The sequence below is a fragment of the Paroedura picta genome, chromosome 3, assembly GCF_049243985.1.
Source record: "Paroedura picta isolate Pp20150507F chromosome 3, Ppicta_v3.0, whole genome shotgun sequence".
Taxonomy (NCBI): Eukaryota; Metazoa; Chordata; class Lepidosauria; order Squamata; family Gekkonidae; genus Paroedura; species Paroedura picta.
Window position 1 is genome coordinate 118,982,485 of NC_135371.1, and position 17,398 is coordinate 118,999,882.

The 17,398-nt window shown below is 47.7% G+C and overlaps 1 protein-coding gene across 1 annotated transcript in view; it reads right to left on the reverse strand.

Moving 5' to 3' along the window:
- Nucleotides 1-1,464: 1,464 nt before the first annotated feature.
- NOTCH3 (notch receptor 3) overlaps nucleotides 1,465-17,398 on the reverse strand; it is a 76,673-nt gene continuing 60,739 nt past the window's right edge. Inside the window, exons 25-34 of the mRNA XM_077327410.1 lie at nucleotides 16,430-16,956; nucleotides 15,673-15,993; nucleotides 14,707-14,855; nucleotides 10,731-10,941; nucleotides 10,215-10,299; nucleotides 9,814-9,976; nucleotides 8,948-9,252; nucleotides 8,504-8,651; nucleotides 4,256-4,353; nucleotides 1,465-4,032 (exon numbers count right to left, since the gene is read on the reverse strand). Of these exons, the coding sequence (XP_077183525.1) occupies nucleotides 2,782-4,032; nucleotides 4,256-4,353; nucleotides 8,504-8,651; nucleotides 8,948-9,252; nucleotides 9,814-9,976; nucleotides 10,215-10,299; nucleotides 10,731-10,941; nucleotides 14,707-14,855; nucleotides 15,673-15,993; nucleotides 16,430-16,956 (3,258 nt within the window). The 3' untranslated portion in view covers nucleotides 1,465-2,781. The remainder of the gene's footprint in view (nucleotides 4,033-4,255; nucleotides 4,354-8,503; nucleotides 8,652-8,947; nucleotides 9,253-9,813; nucleotides 9,977-10,214; nucleotides 10,300-10,730; nucleotides 10,942-14,706; nucleotides 14,856-15,672; nucleotides 15,994-16,429; nucleotides 16,957-17,398) is intronic.

Sequence of the window (17,398 nt, forward strand, 5' to 3'; positions counted from 1 at the left end):
TAAAGGTGACACTGGACTCTGATTTTGTTTAAATCACCAGTAGAACTGCATATTTTCTCCATCCCCCCCCCCCCCAGCCCATCAGCAGTCCCTTTTGACCTCAGGATTTTAGATTGCAGGACCCACTAGGACAGGGAGGCTATTGTGAGAAAAGGGATAAAAGTGCTCCCCTTTCTCTTTTGTCAGAAGGAAGAGCAAAACTGATGAGCAGTGGGGAAGAAGAGAAACATGGAGCAAATCCATGCATCATGTGTCCTGTCGTTCACTGAATACAAGCTTCTGTTCATTTGAAAATCAAGTTTAAATTTCTGCAGTCTCGTTAGTTTGAGGATTCTGATACAGATGTTTGTGGGGGATATCTAAGGTTGCTTTCACACAAGTCATTGTTTTGTGGAATTGACAGCATTTGTTTATTCAGTTTCTATGGAGAATCTAGACAGCTCTGCCAACAAAACATTGCACTCCAGTGTCTTCCTATGGTTGTCCTGGTTTCAGAACTGATTTGTGTCAGATTTTACACACATTATAGGTCCAGGCTAGAGTGAACAAAGTACTACTGAGGGTTCTCAGAGCTACTGTACATTTATATTTTTCTTCTGCTTCCAGATTGATTCATTGTTTCTCTCCAGTCTTGGTATCCATGGTTAATTGTCTCTGAACAGTAGGGGAAATCTAAATCCAGTTTTGTTTTAACTTCATTTGCACCCTGCCTTTCTCCCTAATAGGGACCCAAAGCAGCTTACACCATCTACCTCTCATTAGTTCACTTCACAACAACCCTGTGAGGTAGGTTAGACTGAGAGTATGATACCATTCCAAAAGCTACCCAAAGCAAGCTTCCATGGCAGAGTGGAGATTCAGACCTGGGTCTCTCAGATCTATTACTCTGAGCACTTTGAATATATAACACAATATTGTGCCACTCTGTTTGGAAATGAATGCAGGAAAGGAGTAATTAAGCAGCCAAAGTGTCTCTAGGGAGAAAGCTGTGCAGTATTAGGCAGTCACACCACTCTCAGTCCATCAGGGTCAATGGACTTAGCCTGGAGTAATTTTGTACAAGGTTGTGCTGAAAGTACAGCTTTCATCTCTCGCAGCTGAGACAGCAAGGCACTTTCTCATGACTACGTGCACTTTAGGCAGAGGATGTATCTGGACTGTTCCAAAGCGTGGCTGGCGTGGGGACAACAGTAAAAACAGGAAGGCCTAGCCAGCAAAGTTCTCATGACAGAGATGTTGCTGAAAGGACCGTCTGAAGGAAAGTAGTGACAGGTCCCCAGTGCAAATCAAGTGGACCTACCCGTCTGTCTGAGCAAATCTGCTTTTGTTCCAGGGCCATGATCTTCTTCTGAATTCCAGTTGTGTCTAGTAGAACAGTTTGTCTACATTTTCCCCCAGAACAGCTCCCGTGTTTGAATAAACCAATCCAATAAAACAAAGGACACATGGAGGAAGCGGAGGCCGTTTCCTTATTAGCTATGTTTATTATGCCGCGGCTCAAGCCGCTCTGTACACGAAGCACCCAGCTGCTTTAAAGCTACTTGGTATACACTGGATTTTTTTTTTAAAAAAAGAAGTTTAAAATGAGCTAGAAATGGTCCTTCTATGGCGGAGGGGTGAGTGACCCAGGGCCATTCCCCCACTACGCTAAACAGCATGAGAAGGGAGGAGGGAGTAGCAGGTCGAACTGGAACAAGGTCCTATCTAGCCACTGCTCCCAACGGCAGTATTTACAGCCAGGAATAGCTGGAATGTACAGGGCATGGGATGCGGGAGGCAGGAAGTGAGGAATATAGGTAGTTGGCTGCTGGGCCAGAAGTCTCAGCGGGGAATTATTTTGTATTCTCTCAGTACCTTTCAAAACACTTGGTGCTAGTGGCCGCCCCCAAGAACCCATAGTACCACGGGGCAAAGAATTTGCCATACAGGAAACATCTAACTTAGGCTGAAGGCAGACTTGGACTGGGGGGGGAGGAGTATAAAGTAGGGGCAGGCATAATACAGAGTGGCTCAGAACACCTTGGAAACTAGAAGATCCCCACAACCGTGGCTAGCATTAGCTGAAGCAACTCGTCAAATGGAGGACTTCAAGGGTGGGCTGGGCGAAGAAGGAATGCTGCAGAACTTAAAATGAATAAATTAACCTGGAATGTGATGAAGTACCAAGTATGGAAGAGGAGGTGGGGCTCAGGGGGGCAAGTTTGGGGCTCTGCCCTCTGCACGGCAGTGTCAGTCTGGGCTAAGGCTGTGTACCCAGTACACAAATACAGTGAGCAGAATCCCACCCCCAACATGGTGAGGAGGAAGCAGGGGCTCGACCCAAGAGGCAGTACCGTGCAGGGGGGAGCAAGGGATGCCTTTCTCTCTTCAGTCTTCACTACTCAAGACCCACCGAGAGAGGGGAGTAGCACAACAAGACATGACAGTGAATACATTGTAAAAAATAAAGCGTTTGGAGTAAATGCAGAGTTTATACAAAAGGGGTTTACTTTCATTTTATTTTTTTTAAAAAGAACTCCCCAGAGTCCCTAGTTGCCATGGCACTAGGGGATGGGGCAGAGAATCAGCCTGGACTCTGTGGCAGTGAGGGAATGGGGAGGCCATGCCTCTCCCCTCCAGAGCGGGCCAAATTTTTTTTAAAAAAAATCTTTTTACACTTGAGTTTTTTTCTTATAAAAAAACACAAATTGGGGAACAACAGATCCCCTGAGGCAGGCACAGGCCCCAATGGGGGCCACAGAGGGACACAGGCATCTGGGATCTGCTCCACCATCCAGCTCCTCATGCATACACCTGCATCTTAGTGGATGGCTCAGCCGCAGCAAGCTGTGTGTGGCTGGGCCCCAGGACTGAAGGGCTGGGTGTCGATTCAGACCAATCAGACAAGGAGTGAGGGGAGGGGCTGCTCCACTGCTCTGGAGACTCCGGCGAGGGAGTCAGGTAGGGGTGCTCACTTGGCGGGTGGAGGAAGTGCTTGGGCGTTGCATCCTGTCCCTGTGTGTAACTGTGTTGAGAAGGCGGAGTGGGGTAATCCTCCACCCCAGCTGCCTTTAAGTACTGTGGGGGACCTCCACGTGGTGCCCCCTGGCCCTGGCCCTGGCCCTCCTGGGGTGACACAGGTTGGTTGGTGCGTATAGCAGTTGCTGGTGGGGGCATGGGCTGGGTCGGCTCCTTGGTAGATGCAGGAGGTGGGTTTGGCAACCCCTGGGAGCTGTGCCCCATGGCCATATGATTAGGCAGCAGAAGGCCTGGTGGGAAGGCCTGGCCTGGCTGGTGCAGGTTAGGATGAGAGGCAGCAGGGTGTACTACTCCAATGATGGGCTGGCACTGGGAAGTGGGCACACGGGCATGCCAGTCAAATGGCATTGCCACGGGGCTTACCATCCCCAGGCTGAGCCCCATACGGCCAGGTGGTACTGAGAGGCGGTTCATGGAGAGAAGCGTGCCATCTCCTAGATCGCTGAGGCGTGCCAAACTGACAGCAAAGGGTGCCTCCATCATTCCATGGACCATGGGGGTGGAGGGCACTGATAAGGAGGCACTGGCCGTGTGAAAGACCCCAGGCGAGGCAGGATTGGGCACATACGGGGAGTCCAGTGAGTCAACGGGGGACAGGGTGACAGAGCTCTCCAGGAGAGCTCCTTGGCACTCCAGGTTGAGCTTCTTGCCACGTGCCTTGGCCTCCTTGCTCTCTCTTGCTAGGCTGGCACTGCTGCCTGCTGTTGTGTTCTTGGCACTAGGCCGTCGGCTCTTCTTGCCCTGGGGAGTGGGCTTGAGACTGGGTAGGAAGCTATTGGGAGGGCACATGAGAGGGGAGAGGGTGTGGCCAGAGGGGAGTGCCCCCTGTGGGCTGCGCACAGTGTTGTAGTCATCCAGAAGCCGGACAATGTCATGGTGCAGGCGCTCCTGAGCCACGTCGCGTGGCAGCCGATCCATGTGGTCAGTGATCTCACGATTGGCAAAGTGATCCAGCAAGATTTTGGCTGCTTCGTAGCTGCCTTCCCGAGCCGCCAGGAACAGTGGTGTTTCCTCCTATCATAAAGAGGAGGGATTGATGGGTACATACAGCAAGAGCTCAAGAGCAGGGGCAGTGACAGAGCTTGTCCAGCTTTTCCCTTCTCCCCTAAACCTTATCTATTAAGGCTAGCAAGGATGCATTTACAACCATGAAAAGAACCTGTCTTGCTGAGGGCAGGAATAAGCAGAGCCCTCTTGTATATAGGTGGGAAAGAAATTGAGTGCAACAAAAACTTACTTTGCTGTCCTGCATATCCTTGTTGGCCCCATTCTTCAACAGTGCAATTGTGGCCTCTACATTGTTGACTGCAGCTGCCCAGTGCAGAGCTGATTTACCTGAGACAGAGAGAACACCGTAATTTCTCCCTTGCTGATGACTCTCAGACCCCACTAGAGAAGCCCTATAACCTCCTAATGCTCCTCAGCCTCAAGTTATAGCCTCCCTCCCCACTGTCATGCCTGTCTCTTCCATGCTTCCCATCAACCTTATACCTCCTCCAGACTAAAATCACCTTCCTAGTGAAACAAACTACCCTTTTATGAGACAGATATCCAAACAAACTTCAAGCAGTTATTACATTTCTAGCAGTGCTCTGTACCCTATAGCCTCCTAATCCAGAATAATATCCAATTCACTGAAGACCAGATACCCAGGCATTTTTGTAGCAGGAGGAACTGTCATGGCGCCCTCCCTCCCATCTGGGTGCATACAGTTCCCAGTGGCTGTGAATAAGCAGGGCCTCATCAGCATCAAAGTACATCAAAGTAAGAGCAGAAAAACAAAACGAGGTTGTACTTACCTGTAACTGTTGTTCACTAAGCATTTTCTGTGCAGGTACACATGGGAATTGTGCATGGGCAGGCCTGCCATCAAATAGGTCTTTACAGATAAAGGCCTCTAGGGGGCACTGTGTTCCAGAAGCTTTGATCCTGCCTGAGGACATGTATTCCTGTGCAACAACACCCCCTATGCCTTCAGTTCCTCTAGTGCTGCCAAAGCAGAGCATACAGTGGGGCAGGAGGGAGGATATGTGTGCCTGCACAGAAGATGCTTGATGACCAACTGTTACAGGTAAGTGCAACCTTGTTTTCATCATCAATCTTCTGTGCAGTCTCACATGGGGATTCTAGCAAGCCACTCACCAGGCAGGCTCTCCTCACTTGAACAGTGAATGAAGAACTGCCTTGCCTGCTTGTGTCTGACATCTCACCTGGATGTCCAACACGTAGTGACGTACAAGCGTGTCTGCTGATGACCAGGTAGCTGTTCTGCATATATCAATGGAACACCATCAAGAAAAGCTGCAGAAGAAGCCATTTCCCTAGCAGAATGCGTATAGATATTCAATGGGCATGTCTGGCCCTCTCATAACATCCCCTAATAGTCTTGGTAGTCCATCTGGACACTATCTGAGCTGATGCTTTTCTACTCTTCTTTGGTCCACCAAAGCAAATAAACAGCACTTTATCCCTACAAAATTCAAAGGTTCTTAGATAAAACAATAGTGCCCTCCTCATATCTGAAGAGTGTAATGAGCATTCATCCTCAAAGCTCGGTGAGTGGAAAAATACAGGCAAAACAGTATCTTGGGACAAATCAAGCTTTGAAACTACTCAAGTAGAAACTCAATATCAGGGTAAAAGGCTACCTTCTCAGGAATTTTTTTTCAAAAACAGAGGATCTAGCTGGAGGGCTGATAGCTCACTCATCTTTAGCATCGAAGTAACATCCACTAAAAAGAACAAGTAGCAACGGGTTCAAAGGGCTTAAGCATTAATTGTCCTAACATAATAGATAGAGATCACTGGGATATCAAGAAGTTTCAGGGTAGACAGAGATTAACCAACTCCTTAAGAAATCTCTTAACCACATGATAGGGGAAAATTGATTCTCCCTCTATGATAACCCGAGATGGCAGCCAGGTGAACCTTTAGTGAAGAAAACACCAAGCCTTTTGCCTTCATGTGTAACAATCAAAGATACCATGCAAACAAGCCCTTCCAAGTGACACCTTCCAACCACATCAGAGCAAAAATGGCCTCTGCTTATACATATAGGATCTCTTGGTAATAGGTCTGCATGATTGCAGGAGGACCTCATTAACCTCATTGGGAAAAAATTAAGTTTCTGTCTGGCACCTCCAAGCCATTAGCTGAGGTGAGTCAGATTGTGATGAAACATCTGGTTGATTCTAATCAAGTTTGGCTGATGTGGAAGAAGGAAAAACTGGCCCCTGGACAATTTCATGAGGACTGGAAACCATATCTATCCAGTCCAAAAGGATGTTAAATAAAGTCATGTTTGATTCTTCCCTGATGGCCTTCTCTATTAGCCTTATTATGAGTAAGAATGGAGGGAAAGAGTAAAAGAGAGCCCTCTGCCAATGCAGCTGAAACAAATCTCCCAGGGAACCAGCTCCCAGTCCTGTGCAGGAGCAGAACCTAACTGCCTTCTTGTTCTACTGTGTCGCAAGAAGACTGACATTTGGAACTCTCCATAGGGCAACAGCAGTTCTGGGTAAGTAGCCTTTATAGACCACTTGTAGGAAAGCAAGCTAATCCTGTTTAACTTGTTGGCTTCTGTAGTTAAACTTCCCAGAATAGCCTGAATTGAAGTCTTGAGCTTCATGAATGTGTCCCATGGAAGGGCAACCTCATGACTTTTGCCCCCTTGTTTGTTTAAATAAAACATTGTAATCATGTTGCCTGCATGTTTGAAAAACAAGGATATAATCAACAGCACGTATTTCAATCTATTAATGTACAGTAGACCAGTGTTCCCCAACCCCCGGGTTGTGGCCCAGTACCAGGATGTGGAGCCCTCAGGACCGGGCCATGGTGGGGGGGGGAGGTGGGGGTGCCCCCCCCCATGGCGCAGCACTTGCTGAGCTGGGAGCGATCGGCCGCTTCGATGGCCAAATCGCTCAAGCCGGGGGAAGGCGCAGGCGTGGCAGCTCCATGCCTGCGTCTTTGTGCCCGCCAGCGAGTGCTGTACTTTGGGGGGAGGCGCGGGCACAAGCGAGCAGGAGCGGCAGCTCCACACCTGCTGGCGAGTGCCGCTCTGCGAGGGGGACGTATGGGTGCAAACGCGCGGGCGCGGCAGCTTTGCACCCGACAGTAAGCGCTGTTCCCTCTCCCCCCCCCCCCGGTCCCCGGCCTGAAAATGGTTGAGGACCCCTGCAGTAGACAATCCTGGATAGTGAGTACTCCACTCCAAAACTGATGCATCCTGCATAGACATTCCAAAGGAGATCCCCTGGAATAAATTATTTCTAGAAAACCAACATAACAAGGAATGGATGATAGGGTTAGGAATAGAGAACCTATGCCATAAGGCATGAATCTCAATCCTGTAGCAACATAAAAACTGATTGGAATCACTGTGATTGGAACTGCTTCACCAAGATAAAAATAGCCTGTACCTTTCCCAAAGGTTAAAATCCCTTCTCCTTCAGGAAGTCTAGCACAGCTATAATAAATTGTACTTTCTATGATAGAACAAATTGTGTTTTCCCCCAAAGAACTGAAAGTCCCAATCTTTGACAGGTCTTCAGGATGAGAGAACACTGACTCAACAAGTGGTCTTCCGAACCTGCCACTAATAGCCAGTCATCAAAATAAGGAAATATATGGCAACCTCGATGATGGAAATAAGCAAGGCCTTACATGTGGCTACACTATGTCTTCCACCCAGGCAGAACAGACTAAGGTTGTGTTCATCAGTTTGGATCATCTTTGCTCCACAATGGGAATACTTCTTGAAGAGGGCTTTTTGAGTTATAGGAGACATTCAAAAACTAATGTCATTTCCATGAAAACAAACTATCTTTAAAAAAAAAGCCAGGGACTCTAAAATATGATCTACTCCTTTAACAACAAAAGAGGAACTTTGGGGGCTGTGGTGTAGGCACACGTGCCCCTGGACAGGAACAAAGCTTCTGGCTCCAGCACAAAGTGCCCCCTAGAGGCGTTTAGCTGTAAAGATCTATCCACTGTGTTCATGCACAGTCCCCATGCATGCCTGCACAGAAGCTCAACAATGAACTTCCTCCTGGTATACTGGGGATGTAGGGTGGGATCCAGATTAAATTTTCTGCTGCTAGAAAAACAGGGCAATTTCCATCAATTCTCTCTTCTGGCTACAGGCCCCCAATTTGCCTGTCATGCTGTTCCCGAGAGTCCCTACTCCCCACCTCCCAGAAGCAGAATTTTGGGGAGATCAATGAGCCACAGCAGGAAGGGGAAGGAAGGAACTTTGTCTTCAAGTGCCAAAAGTGCCTTGCATGCACACATTTTTTTGTCTGGATACAACCCCTAGGAAAGAATCTTGTGTGCATGAGTTTGTGTGACAAAAGCTTGCTGTGGCAAATGTAGTAAAGAGGAAGTCTCCTGAAAACTTACAGTGGAAGATGTTAATAGAGAATAGCCAAGCAAAGGTCTGAGTCTGACAGCCCCCCCAGGCTCTGGAATAAACCAGTTTACGTACCCAGCTCATCCACAGCATTGACATCAGCATGGCAGGCAATCAGTTCCTCCACCATGCCCTCTACAGCCAGTCTGGCTGCCAGGATCAGCGCAGTTGAACCATCCCCCATTCGGGCATCCAAGTCTGTTGATCGATTCCGGATCAAGATCTGGCAACAGTAGTGAGGCATTAGATAAGAGAGGTGATCAAACATGCACACACACGCCCCATTACAATTCAGGTCTTCTCAGCTACAGTCTCAGTGGGAAGAATAGCCACTACTTTTCTGTGGGGCCCACAGTAAAATAAGAGATGGTTGACACAGACAACAACTCTTGAGTTTCTAGCAAAGAAAGGTAAAATAAAATAAAATAAATAAAAGTGGTGAAAGGGCTATAAATCCTGAATTTAAGACTGATCCCGATCCACAGAATGAGGAAAGGATACAGAGCAAGGGCAGCTTACCTGGAAAACTCCCTGGGCATCAGCAGTCACAGCAGCATGCAGTGGTGTACGCCCTGTGTTGTCTTGTGCATTGGTATCAGCACCAGCGTCAAGCAAACGCTTGGCAGCATCTGCTCGTGCATATCTGGCAGCCAAGTGCAGAGCAGTCTCGCCTGTTCGGTCAGTCTGGGCACTCAGGTTAGCCCCCTGGCAGATTAGGTCAGAGATTATATTGGCAGAAGAGTCATCTGTTTCTTCTTCCTCAGCCACATCATTCTCCATGCCGCCACCACAAAAGGAGGCCAACATAAGAGGGGTGAAGCCATCTAAAAAAAAAAAGAGGAGATATCAATAAGGGATTGGGAGGAGGGAAAAGAGACTCACCCTCCTCCTCTCAAAATATTTACAGGCAGGGCCTGTAACACGGAGCTCTTCCACCAAGCTTTTGGTTGAGGTCAGTGAACTGAGAACAGTTTGGGTGAGAACTGGGCAACCAATCAGAAATGCCCCAAAGAAGGAAATCTCTGGAGATGTAGCCAATTTATGACCAGACAACTGCAACTAGACATGAGTTTAAATGATTGTAACATCTGTCTCAGAATTTATATGTTTAAAGTTTTAATCAGAGTATTTATTTATGCATTTCATACTTGGTCTATACTACTGTGAGCTGACTTTGGGAGGGTGGTATACAAATCTAATCTAATAAATAATAATAATAGAATATATATATCTAGTCTGGAGCAATTCATGCTGGACTTCTTCAATGAGAAAGGAAGTCAAACCTATTAGATGTCATCCACTAAGACTACATTCCCCAGTATGCACTGACCGCACTACAGCCTGGAGCTTGTGGCTTCTGTACAATACCCTCCATCCTCATTTACCTGGCCCACGGACATTGACATCCATACAGTCTGTATCAAACTCGCCCTGGGGTGGTGTCAGGGCCATAGAAGGTGGCATGCGGATGTCTGCAGCCACCAAGTGATGTTGTGTCCACTGACGACAATCCACTGGGTCTTCGCAGTCTATGGCTGGTTCCTCCACCTGGCAGGAAAGAATACAGGCACACAGTTGTCACAAAAAGGCCTTTTTTCACCTATTGCATTGAACTACTTGCCCTCAATTTACTGGGGGTCGGGTCCAAGACAGTATGGGTGGGGAATAGGAAAAGAACCAGTGCATGGACTTGCGTATACATGAATAAAGAAGTGGGCCAGCACCAAAGATGAATTGGAATCCTTTCGTGATTCATGTTTTCAGTCCAGGTAAAAACAGGCAGTACCTTCAGTCGCTTGGCCTCTGGACACTCTGCTTCTAGCCAGTCTTCTGAGTTGTCCCCTATTAGGTTCTCTTCTTTGCTGATATTTCTACAGAGGAAAGAAAATACAGAATGAAGGCTGAGCAGTTGAGAACACACACTGAGGAATTTTGATTTACAGCCCTTGCCCCACTCTATTCAGGGAAACAGCTCTCTGCTACCTAAATGAAGCGCTGCTACCCAAAATACAATAGAAGAACTCTGTGGATGCCTGTTCTCTGAACATTGGGTGCTACCTTATACTGCGTCAGATTCTTGGTGCTAAAATATTGTCAGTACTCACAGTACATCACTGACATCCACATCAACTGCTACCTCATCCTTCTAACTAAAGACCTTATGGGATTGAACTTGGGACCTCCGGTATGCAAAGCAGATGCTTTACCACTGTGCCACAGTCCTTCCTCAAAGTAGCTGTAAACTGACAGAGTGACTGAAGATAGATTTTGGGCAGCACCTCAGTGTATAAGAGTTCCTTACTTCATGCCCAAGGCATCCTGGCCCACAGGTTCACGCCGGTTCTTGTTGCTACTCTCTTTCTTCAGGCCGAAACCCTCAGGAAACCAAAGGGTGCTGTGCTCTCTTTTGCGCCGTGCCACCAACACGCCCAGAACCAGGATCACCAGGAGGATCAGAGCTGCTACAACCAGCAATGGCACTAGCTTGACAGGACCAGGTGGCAGCTTTTCACCTGTAGTAACAATTCAAGAATGTCAACTACTTGCTATTAAATGTCACTAAGCATCCCACATTCAATTCAGGATGGTAGAATCCAACACTGGATTTACCATGAAGGATTCTTATCATCTGTGAACTGAATTGGAAGGTATTATTGAATGGGTTATGCCTCCTATTCATTCGACACACAGACAGGGTATACTTCACTGTAATTATCAAGATATCTGGAGGCAGACCCCCAGTTCACGGCCTGCCAAGCTATTAAGGTATAATCACCGAAGGAAGGAAACAGTGAAAAAGTGAACAGGACACTGTAAGAACTGTTATTTTATTTATTATTATTATGTTTATATACCATTTTCCCCAAAGGCTCAGGGCGGTTTATATGAAACAGAGAACAGTGATAATGGCAAGCAACATAATAGAACAATAGAATAATATGGAGAACATTAAATCAACGCATACTGATAGCCCAGTGGGTTGGGCGGAACTGCAGTGGGTGCCATAGGAGGGAGGCTCAGGGGGAGGGCCGTGGGAAGTGGTGGTTCTTGTCGACCTCAACCAAATACTTGGTGGAGGCCCTTTTGCAGGCCCTGCAGAACTGTTCAAGTTACGTCAGGGCCCTGATGTCCTCTGGGAGCTCATTCCACCTGGTGGAGAAAGCTCTGGCCCTCGAGCCAAGGAGCACCAGGAAGTTGGAAGTGGTGGAGCAAAAGGCTCTTTGGGGGGTATAAGCAGAGGCGAACCCTCAGGTATACTGGACCCAGACCACGTATGGCCTTAAAGGTGATAACCAGAAGCTTAAGTCTGATCCAGAATTCAACTGGAAACCAGAGCAGCTGTTGGAGGATGGGGTGGATGTGGGACCTCCGTGGTGTTGCTGTGAGAACCCTGGCAGCTGCATTCTGGACCAGTTGCAGTTTCAGGATCAAAGTTAAGGGCAGGCCTGCATGGAGCAAGTTGCAGGAGTCCAACTATAAAGATATAGAAAACAAGGAGTGTTAAGTGAAAGGCAGATAAAGAAGTTTTAAATAACTGCTTATTGGAACACCCAATAATCTCAGACAGCTAAAAAATAGGAAGAAGATACTTCCCAATCCATTGATGAGAAGAAAGCCTGGTGGAATAGCCATCAGCATAGGAAGGTATCCTTGAATCCACTGGGAAAAACTGTGTCCCACTACAATTCAGATCCCCTATTGGAGGACATGTCTGCCGAAGATTTAGCAGAAGCACAGGAATCTAACTTGAAATGTCTCATGAAAGCTGAGGAAGGTGGCCAGGGAGATGCCCTACAGATCTCCACCAGAGGAGCATCTGTGGAAAAAGAAGCCAAGGGAGCAACTCCCCTAGCAGAACATGAAGTAATTTTCAAAGGAGACTGAAGACTGGCAATGGTCGATTTTTGAACCTCCCCCCCCCCCGGCATTCCAGTAGTTTTAGAGAAGATGAAGATAGTGTTTGAACTTCTGAAAATAACTATAAGCCTGAGGTAGATTTTGAAGACCCTAGTGATCCATTTGTGCCACTCCCTTCTTCATAGGATTTCCTGGCTTCTGCGGGACCAACTGAGTCCTTTTAGAAGATGCAGAGCTCTTTCCCTCCTAACAGGTCACCACAGTTGAGTAGATCCTACTCCTATTCTATCACTCTACTGAGCAACGTTTATTCATTTATTAAAATATTTATATCCCACTTTTTTTCTGGTTCAAGTTTGAAGCCATCCTCCAATAACAGGTGCCTTCCTCCAAATAAATTCTTCCAATAGAGAAAGCTGCATAAGCTGGAGGAAGACCCTTAGACTGGATGAAGGATACATGGAGGATAGCTGGATCCAGCCCACTGATGGTCATTAAGAAAACCATCTTGATGGACAGAGTTCTTTTATTTTCTTCCGTTTCTCCCAGTCAGTGTCTAGAACAGACTTTTTCAAACTTTTGACTGTGGAGGAGCCCCTGAAATAAATGTTCAGGCTTCAAGGACCCCTGGAAGTGATGTCAGCTGGTGATACCTCCCTGCCACACCCCCTGCAAGTGGCATGCCGCCAAAAGTGAAATCACCACCCACACCCTTCGCCTTCCTTTCACTCCCTCCTCCCACCTTTACTACTACTATGGCAGCTCCACCTCATGTAGGTTGGAAAGGAGGGCCGAAGCTAAGATAGTCCGCCCCACCCCGCCCCGCCCCCATACCATACCACAACCAACTTCACCTTCCTTAATTTTTACACCCACAGCCTACCCACTGTGCCTTCTGAGTAGTGGCAGCCAGTTCTTTAGCTTGTGGCCAAGTACATGAAGATAGGAAAGGCCGTAGACCCTCTCCCGAGCTCCCACAGTCTATGGACCCCTGGCTGGAAATCCCTGGTGTAGAACTTTGATCAAGATTCAGAGACTAAATCCCTCTCCTGCCCACTAGGGGCAGGATAGAGTGCTACAGGAGAAACAGTCACAGCAGTATGGAGAGACCTGGAACCTTGGCTTAGGGGCGGAGCTGGCACAATAGAAACGGGAGGATATGAGCATCTTCTGGATCCCCTACTATACGGCAGCAATGTGGATTTTCTGGAAAAATCTGATTTGGGGGGAAAAAAACCCAAGGTGCCCTAGATAGTTTTTTGGTTTGCTTTTGGTTACTATTCACACAATTTTCCAATCTGATAATCCCAGTTAAGGATGGGCTTGAACTGGTCCAGAACCTAAAGTTTGTGACAAGTTCTGGCTGGTTAATGAAGTCTGTGACAGGTCATCTAGCATGAGCTTTCCACAAACTTTCAAGCAGCTTATGACAGCTTGTGAATGGCTACATTTCTGGACAGACGGATTCACCTCACTAAAAATGTTTACCAAGCTTGTAAGGCATGTAGAGGAGCATCCGAGGGATGTCCACTGCCATTTTGATGTCTCTAGCTTGCACAGGATCTGTTCTATACACACCTGAACTTACACTTGTCAAAATGACATCCTATCCTTTTCCCAGAATGCACTTTCCGGGGGGCATGTTCTTTAAGGGGCCGGAACTCGGACCCGATTAATCCTCAGGCAGAGGAGAGTCAGGCGGAGATCTTCTGAGAGTTTGGTGTCTCTAGCACACCAGGGGGCATTCTAACACATCACAAACCTCACCAGCTCCTTTGGCAATTAATACTTTGCGATGGTTCGTGAACTGGAGAAACCAGAAACCAAATCACATTTTCCTGGTTCATGCCCATCCCTAGTTCTAGTCCTACGCCATTGTTTATTGAAGGTCCTTGCTATCTGACTTGATTTTGTTTTTTTATTGTGATTTGCCTTGAGTCTCAGGAAGTAAATGAATCTCATCTGACCATGGCTTTCAGTGACACATGCAGGCCTTTCACACAGCCAAACCTTGGTGCTGAGGGGGCAGTAGATTCACTGGTTACTGCCACTGAGAAACACAATAAGTCCTCAGTGCAGAAAAAGATCTCTGCCAGCATCTTCATCATCTCTGCCACATGCTTCACAAGTGTCCTCAGAGACCATCTTAGAACAGCATTTTAGGGTGTTTCAGCATCTTAGAAGCAGACGAGACTAGAGGAGACTAGAGGAGAAAAAGAGCCAACAGAACTGTAGGCCTAACAACAAGTTCTGGAAGAAAGTCTGGCCCGGCACGGACTCCACCTCCAGCAGGACATGGAAATCTCTGTGATTAGATTTGCAGTGTACCATCTATGGAAAGCATAGGCAGCATAACCCAGAGATATAAAGATATTACTTTCTCCAGCTGCCCCACCCACTCAAAAAGGGAGGAATTTCACCTTTTACAGACTTGAGGGGATATGGGAACTCCAGGCGCTCGACGGCTGAAAGCGCAGCAAGATAGTCAGCAGCACTGACTGCGTCAGGGAAGCACTTGTCCGATGCCTGGTAGCAGAGGCGATTATCAATCTCCAAAGTAACCACAGACCTGGGGGGGGGGGAGGCAAATGTTATATAGCACTAAATCTCCCCTCTGGCCTTCACACAGGGCAAGGCAGGGGTGGTTAGCCAACCCTACAAAATTTCCCTTTTCCTTTCAGCTCCCACTTTCTAGAGGCTGGCTTTTCACATTGATACTCAGTAGACATTATGAAAGACTGTCAAGGGCATCTTTTTAGAAGCACATCATAATGAAGATTACTTATCCCAGATTCATCAATAACTTTAAGAATTCCATTGTAGTTATGAGGCATGATTTCCCTTTACAAGAACAATGCTAAGGCTTCCTGAATTTATTACAGGTATCCCGTTTATGCAAACTGTGTCTTGGCTTTGATTTCAGGCTTTTCAGCCTCTACTGATCGCTGATCATCTCAGGAATTTGTTTTTCTTCTTCTTTTAAAATGGAGCACTTTTCACTGCCTTCCGGTATTCTGTGTATGGAGGCCATTGCACACTAGGATCAGTATCTAGTTCTCTGAGAATCTTAACAAGGCTCTCTTAAGTATTTGTCCCACTACAGCAATTTCTCTCTCTATAACCTCCTAATTAATTCTAAAACATATTCTGTGGTCTCTTCTGATCTACACTCAGTTCTACACTTTCATAGTTCTCTCCTTTTGTGAAGGCAACTGAAGTCACTATAGCTCAACTTCCAAGCCGAGCTGCCTCCTCACCTGGCCCCCGGGACCCCCCTGCACAAGCCCTCCTCGGTGCTCTTTGAGCCCAGAGAAGACATCGCAGCCGCTTCTTTGGTCACCTCTCAAACGCATGTCCTTAACCTTTGGCTCAACGATTTTACTCACCCAATAATCTCTCGCTCCAGTTCCCGGCGATGCCGGCCACCTGACCCATAATATGGCTTGATCATGTAGTTGCCATTCTCGTCGAGGCGGAAGCGCAAGGAGGTTCTCAGTATAGCACTGAGCTTCTGCAGGAAGATGGTGCTTGTGCGTAGCAGCTGATCAGGGTGCAGCAGCACAGTGATGATCAACACACCGTTGGCCAAATTCTCAGGCACTTCCTTGGCACAGTCCAACCCATCCCAGCCGCACTCTTCATTATTACAGCCTTGGTCACAACGGCCATCAGCAAAGTGGTCCGAACAGTATTTCTCATAAACAGGGCTGTGGAAGAAGAGGATGGAAATGTATCACTCCTGCCATCCCACCACCCAGTCCACTTGTGCACAGTCTGTGAGGCAGTACAACAAGACAAAGTAGATCTGCAAAGGATTCTTTCTATAAAAATCCCACATAACTAACATGCGAGACGCAACCATTTTCTGGCTGGGGGCTGGGGCTGAAGAAACCACACTGGTCTCGGTTTTTCCCCAGTAGGACATAAAGCACTACAGGGTTGGAGCATGGCGCCTGTCTAGTCCACAGAGCCCTCATTTTGTTAGCTAACAGCGAATGCTGGTAGGGGCCCATGGCAACTGTATTCCATGGACATCTGGAGGGCCACCGTTTGCCCACCCCTGTTCTTTGGCAATGTTTTACTTAAGATACATCAGGTACCACTAGAGCCCTCCCCATCTCAAGATACAGGGCAGCGTCTTACTTGCAGGTGCGGTAACGGGTCTTGCAGTCAAAGTTGTCATACAGGCACTCGACGCTGTTGCAAAGCTCATCGCACTGGCTGTTGTTGAAGAACTGCCAACACTGGCGGATCTTGCACTGCTTCCAGGGGTCGTCAACCAACAAAGAACAGTCACCTCCGTCCCAGTGACAGGCTGGGGTGTTGCACATTTTGTCGCAGTAGGAATCCCCAGCTCTTGCCGCACACTCCTCCAGGGGACAGTGGGGTTCAGGGGGCGTGCGTGGAGAGTGGCAACGGGAGCCAGTGAAGTCACCGATGCAAATGCACTGGAAGTAAGGGGGCCTAGAAATCTCATGGCAGACAGCTCCATTGTGGCAGGGAAAGCTCGCACAGCTACTGTTGGCACGGAGGCGGCAGTCAGGGCCAGCCCACCCAGGCGGGCAGAAGCAGCGAGCACCCAGCTGTGTGGTCCGGCAGCTACCGCCATTGAAGCAGAAGAGTTCCCGGCAGGAGAGCACACTGCGCTCACAGTTGATACCTGTATAGCTCTGGGGAGGGACAATAAAGAGGGTTGGAACAAGAAGACAGCCAAGTTCAAAGACTTCTTCCTTCACTGGCCTAGCAACAGACAGCCCTTCTCTCTCCAACAAGGCCTAGTTCCCCAGTCTTGCCCTCAGAAAGGAGAATCGATATATTCTGAGTACTTTTTAACAGGACTCTTCTTCTAGGCTCACCGGCATTCTTACAGAACTACCATTTTCTCCTGCCCTTTTGTAGAGCGAATTCATCCATGGCTCTGAGCCTAGGTTTGATCCTCCTAGTACTGTGCTTCTGTATCCTGTCACCAGGTCTCCCGATTGCTGCCCATGCTCCGAGCCTTGAGACTGGTGAGGTTATGACCCTTCCTATAACTTCCTCTTACTGTCACATGACATCCTGATATATGGTTGCTGCTCAATGGTTCCCATGCTCAGTGAATCTCAGATCCTA